The sequence below is a fragment of the Durio zibethinus genome, chromosome 11, assembly GCF_047325235.1.
Source record: "Durio zibethinus cultivar Kanyao isolate XHJ-2024 chromosome 11, ASM4732523v1, whole genome shotgun sequence".
NCBI classification, from domain to species: Eukaryota; Viridiplantae; Streptophyta; class Magnoliopsida; order Malvales; family Malvaceae; genus Durio; species Durio zibethinus.
In genome coordinates, this window is record NC_143172.1 from 24,440,643 (window position 1) to 24,446,820 (window position 6,178).

General features: G+C 24.7%; 1 protein-coding gene across 1 annotated transcript; it reads left to right on the forward strand.

Moving 5' to 3' along the window:
* Positions 1-1,150: 1,150 nt before the first annotated feature.
* LOC111290286 (transcription factor MYB106-like) lies at positions 1,151-2,388 on the forward strand. Its single transcript, XM_089768371.1, has 3 exons — positions 1,151-1,333; positions 1,416-1,545; positions 1,652-2,388. Exons 1-3 carry the CDS (start codon positions 1,201-1,203, stop codon positions 2,385-2,387), a joined length of 999 nt encoding a protein of 332 aa, XP_089624497.1. The 5' UTR covers positions 1,151-1,200; the 3' UTR covers position 2,388.
* Positions 2,389-6,178: the final 3,790 nt, after the last annotated feature.

Sequence of the window (6,178 nt, forward strand, 5' to 3'; positions counted from 1 at the left end):
GGTAAAAATTAAAAATGAAAGCATAAATTGTTAAAAGGAAACAACATGAAAATAATACAATTAGATAACTTTTTTTCTTTAAAAAATTGACTTAATATATTAAATAGCTAAAAGTTACTTAGCATTTTTAACACTTTTTCATTGACGATCTTCAATTAAGCGGTTTAAAAATAGTTTATCAGATGCATTGAAAATATAAAATTAATAAAAATTTTAATTTTCAATAATTAAAAAAAATTCAATTAAGCTCTGTTTTCCTTGGTGTTTTTATTTTTTTAATAAAAAAATAAAAACACTAACGAAGACTACTTTAATTATCGCGCTGCATAAGTAAACTTTGGCCTCAAAATGGGTCCTACTGAAAATGGGACAGCTGCTCCTAGCATTCATCGAGTCTCTGCATAAAGCATTAAGGAGAGGATTGTTCTTTTTTCTTGCTACTGAATGCATGATAATTGGGGAATGAATTACGGGGCCAACGGATACCTTGATATATCGTCTTCAAGGCCCTACCTATTACACTTTGATAATTGGGCATATCATAACTCCTTATTTACAATTTTTCAATTAAACCTATCAATTTTACACTAAAATATTTAATTTAATATTAGATGCATCTTTCATTATGATTGAATTCAAATTCAAATCTTTCATTTCTCAAAAGTTTAGAAAAAAATTATTAATTTTACGAAATTAAACATACGCTTTATCATGTATCTAATTTTAGTTTTTTATAAAAGAGATTATAAATTAAAAATAAAAAAATTTTAAAATTTAAATATATTATATATAATTTTTTAAAAATAATTATATTAACTAATTAAATTAAGCTTCAAATTCAAACCAAACTTGTCTTTAACCAATCAATATATAAATTGTTAAATTGGTTCTATGTTAGCTTATTGTAAAATTAATTATTCGCCCCTTAAAATTAAGTACACTAGAAAATGGGACTCCATAATAAATATTGTATGGTAAAGCATTGTTGTCTATTGAATTCCTATTCAGAAAATTGGAAATTAAAATTAAACAAAAGAAATCCCTTGTATTTTCGTGACATCAATATTGAAACAATTTAATGCTATGCAGTTTCTTGTCTACATAAATGCCATATCACCACCATCCCAAGTGATCAACTTCCCATTTCCAACTTCTCACTATTGCTTTAACACATTTATAATATTGCTGCTTCTGCATCAAATGGGGAGGTCTCCTGGCTGCGATGCAACCGGCTTAAAGCGAGGGCCCTGGAAACCTGAAGAAGACCAAAAGCTCCTGGCTTACATTCAAAAACATGGCCATGGAAGTTGGCGTTCCTTACCTGAGAAAGCTGGTCTAATTTCTCATCCTAAAAGTTTTAAGATTACAACTTGTTTCCCTTCTTATATATGGCACGTTTGTTTTTGTTTGAATAGGTCTTCAAAGATGTGGGAAGAGCTGCAGACTGAGATGGATTAACTATCTCAGACCTGATATTAAGAGAGGAAAGTTCAGTTTACATGAGCAAAAGACGATCTTTCGACTTCATGCTCTTCTAGGCAATAGGTACAAGGAAACTAATGTTCACACATGCTACGTTGATAGAGAAAATATCCTCTATTATTGATCTTTATTTTTTTGCTAATATCATTATGTATTCCAACATGTTTAGGTGGTCTGCAATTGCTTCCCATATACCCAAAAGAACAGATAATGAAATCAAGAATTATTGGAACACACATATAAAGAAAAGATTAGCCAGGATGGGGATCGATCCTGCTACTCATAAGCCAATGGTTGCAGCTGTTGGCTCAGCCAATGGTGATCCCAAGAAGGTGTCAAACCTTGCTCACATGGCTCAATGGGAGAGTGCTCGACTTGAAGCGGAAGCTAGGTTGGTTAGAGAGTCATCAAAACAACGCCAAAATGACCAGCAACCTGACTTACCAGGGTCTCTCCCTACTCGGCGATTCAACAAAATAGCTGCCGGACTTGGCGCCCCCCGTTGCCTTGATATACTAAAAGCATGGCAAAGGGTAGTTAACGATAACAATGGTGGCGATCATGGCAGCAATAATCTTGATTCTCCAACATCTACGTTGAACTATTTCTTGCAGAACGCTAGAGCATCATCAACCATTATTGCTTCTGTTCATTCAAATGAAGATAATAAAGAGTTGTCCACCGCATGCCAAGATATGGCGTTTGAGGCATGGAACATGGGAACTTGCTATGTTGGGGATGAAGACTTGATCAAAGGGTTCTCACATCTTCTTTTCGATAGTTGTGGAAGTGATAAATTAGTTCAATCAAACATGGATAACGATGGTAATAATGGATGCAATGATGGGGTGAGTGAAGAAGATGAGGACAAGAACTATTGGGATGATCTGTTCAAATCTAGTTGATTGTGGACCATATAATATTTGACAGTGTATTAGTTCATTGAGATATTAAAAGTGCATATCATATATATGTTTGGAGTTTTCTATCGGTAAATTTGCTAAAAGATTTGTTATTGATTAAATAAGAAATAATCATATTCAAAATGTTAAACTCTTAATTTCAATGATTAAGTTTGACTTATAACAAATCTAATTACTAAATATAATATTAAAAATTTTTATTAAATAAAAAATAAAAAATAAAAATAATTTAAATTTAAAATTTAATTCAATTAATTCATTTGTAACAATTTAAAAAAAAAAGACATCTAATAAATATTTAATTTAAATTTTAATATCAATAATTTTTTACTTTATTATAAGATCATGATCTCCTTTGTATCAAAAAGTTAACAGTAATAGTCTCTCCAAATGCCATTTTTTTGGTTCTTGGCTTTCTGCTGCTGCTTCAATCTCTTGCTTGTTTTGTAGTTTCCTTATGATTATTCTAAAAAATGTCAGATTTTTTATTGCCCTGTATTGTGTATAGGAAGAGAATCTGAACTGAATGGAAGTGTGGGGTTCGCTTTCAATTGTACCCAGACATGGTGTGCCGCCGACACAGCCCCTTAAATTTTTTCAGCAACAGTAACATGGAATCAAATGCAATTTTACTGCTTTATCTTAAAAAAAAAAAAGCGATTGTATGAAATATCAAGAAAAAAAAAAGACGGACAATTGGCAAATCGTCAAGTTGGAAATCCAGTTCAGGGGTTAAGGATCAAAGTAGGCAATTGCATACTTCCAAAGGAGAAATATTATCTGAAGTTATTTGGATAAAATTTTTAAAGTTTTTTTTAAATGATTTAATAGAAATTTTAAATTGATAAACTGATAAATTTTAATATGAAAATTATTAAAAATATTATTTATAATTTAATTTTGATCAATATTTATTTAATGGTAAAAATTTTATCAATAATTTTATTAAAAATATTTATCTAAATATATATATTAAATTTTTTTTAAAATTTAAACACTTAATTTATGTCACAAAACTTTTTAATCTATTAATTTTAATTTTCTATTTGAATTTTTATTTAATCATTTTTAAGTAAAAATTTCATAAATTTTATCTAAAAAATTTCTTCTAAAATTTTCCTCTCTTCCAAATGGCAACAGCTCTCTCCTTTAATTTTAATAGATCTGGTCACAATTCATTACCATTTCTTCAACCACGTTTCAAAACAATTTAACAAAGCATTGAAAGCAACTGTGAAAGAAACCCACCCGTAATTTTTCATCTGCAATTCTTTTTTTTTTGGAAAAATCATCTGCAATTCTTAAACACTATGTGATTATCCTTTTTTTTTTTTATCAGTCATAGAGAGTTTTTGCGTAATATTTTTAGTGGAATGGAATCTGCTGTTTTGTACAGTCTCTTCCAGTAAAAAAATCTGAGGATGGATAAAAAATATATATATGCAATTATGTGAATATGACATTAAAAAAAGAATTTTGGATGAAATATTTTAATTCTGTGCATAGGTGATTAAGTTGTATAAAAAAATAAGTAAGATGGTAAAATTACATAAAAAGTAAAATAATATAATATCTCAAATCATATCATATATATATATATATATATATTATTTTACAGCATACATAATTACTAAATAGTATTTATTGATATGAAAGTTTACGTGGATTTTTTTTTTCGACACATAGTATAATTCTTAAAATTTTTCATTATGATGATATATAATGTATTTATTAATTTTAAATTATTTATAAAAATATATTTTAAAATTTATTAAATTATCTAAAATTTTAAAATTTAATCAAAAATTAATTTAAATTCTAATGAAGTTCATTTCTCTTGTACATCACTTTATCTTAATTTAAAACTAATTTTAAAATAATTTATCTTTTCTAATTTATCTGCACAGAAGATGATTATTTAAATTTATCATAATTTTTAAAAATATTATTTAATATTATTTATATTTTTTATAAAATATCCCTGTATTATTTTTAATTTTTAAATATATTAGTTTTAGATAAAGATAATTTTAATAAACAAAATTTTAAATATTTAGTTATAGATAAATATAATTTTAATAAACAATCTACCAATTTTAAAAAATAGATTTAAATATATTTAAATTAAAATAAAATTTAAATTTAAATCAATATTTGTCATAAACTTTTAATATTAATATTTTCAGAAAATGTGAAAAAAAAGATATAAATACTCTAACAACTTCGAGAAAATCATTATTGTTGGTAGTTATTAATTAGCTAAATGTATTTTTCCTACTATTAATTTAATCTCTTTTTTTATTAATTTATTTTTGCTAATTGCTATAAGAATTAACATGTTTTTTCTGATGATAGATACTATTTCACTAAAAATACTATTTACTCCATCGGGTAAATTTTTTTTTTAAATCAACTATAACATTTCTTTTTTTTATTTCTCAATTCATAATAAATTTAATTAGTAAAAATAAATAAGAAAATAAACTCAATAAATTCGTTTCATTTATTTATACAGATAAAATCATAGTACACAATTAAATAACAATAAAAAAAATCTATATTAGATAATTTTTAAACTTTAATAAGCCATGTTGATCACTTAGATGAAATTTCTCAAGCCTATAGTTATCAAGTAATAATCTAATTAGAGATTTCTATTTGGAGGACAAAAATATAAAACACCAAAATTTAAATATTATTATCTATAAATAAAATTATTATTTAAATATATTTATAGATTAAAGTTTATTAAGATTTTTACATGAAAAATCGATTTAAATATAAAATAATTAAATAGATAAAATTATTATTTAATATATATTTATGGATTAAATAAAATTATATAGCTTGATTTTTTATCAACTTCTCATTCAATTTATTTTCCAAATAATATTCCATCTTCTCATAGATTTTAGTATTAATCTTTTATTACTCCTCCATTTAGGGTCTTCCATTTAAGGTAGATTTATTTTTTCTTTTCTATTTGGTTTAGGGAAGCTTTCTTAGTTTAATTTTGACTTTTTTTTTTCATATATTACAATATACAAAACTACAAATACATAAGTATTCTTTTATTTTTACCGATATTATCCACAAAACCTTTTATTTTTTCGTAAATTCTTCATTCAATCAGATAATATATTTTGTTTTTAACTAATTATTTATTTAATATTTTTTATTCATATAAAATAAAAATGATGCTCTGATTAATTGATATAATAGAGTTGTATACTAGTTTGATTTATTCCATTTTTTTCGATAAAAAAAGTTGTGAAACTCTTTCTTTCTTTGCATACGTTTTATTCTTCAAATTCTTGTTATTGAATAAAATTCTTTTTGCTATTTTTTGTAAAAATATTATTCTTTCTAAAATTTTAAAGTTTTATCAAATTGAATTTTTTTCTTTTGATTTTTGTAGTGGATGATAGATTCGATGGAGGTGCAAAAAATTTTGTATTAGATGTTAACCTCAAAATAATTGAAAGTCATAAATATTTAAAATGTCAAATAGATGCTAAAGATTATGATATTACTGAAATTCCTATAAAATAAAAATATACACACGAATAAGTTATCACATATATTATTTAAACATTTAAAATCATTATTTATCTCAAATAAATAAAACTTATTTTAAAATTACATAAATTTGCAAAAGAAGCTAAAGATAATGCAAATTAAATAAAATTTATTTGAAGTGATAAGACTTTTAATTTTTATTTTAATATTTTGTTGGCATACTTAATAATATTATTTATAATTTTTTTGGATTA

Excerpts from the sequence above, each read along its gene's own strand:
- LOC111290286 (XM_089768371.1), top strand. The coding sequence starts at position 1,201 with ATGGGGAGGTCTCCTGGCTGCGATGCAACCGGCTTAAAGCGAGGGCCC. Across the intron at positions 1,334-1,415 it reads TTCCTTACCTGAGAAAGCTG|GTCTTCAAAGATGTGGGAAG; the intron begins GTCTAATTTCTC and ends TTGTTTGAATAG. Across the intron at positions 1,546-1,651 it reads CATGCTCTTCTAGGCAATAG|GTGGTCTGCAATTGCTTCCC; the intron begins GTACAAGGAAAC and ends CAACATGTTTAG.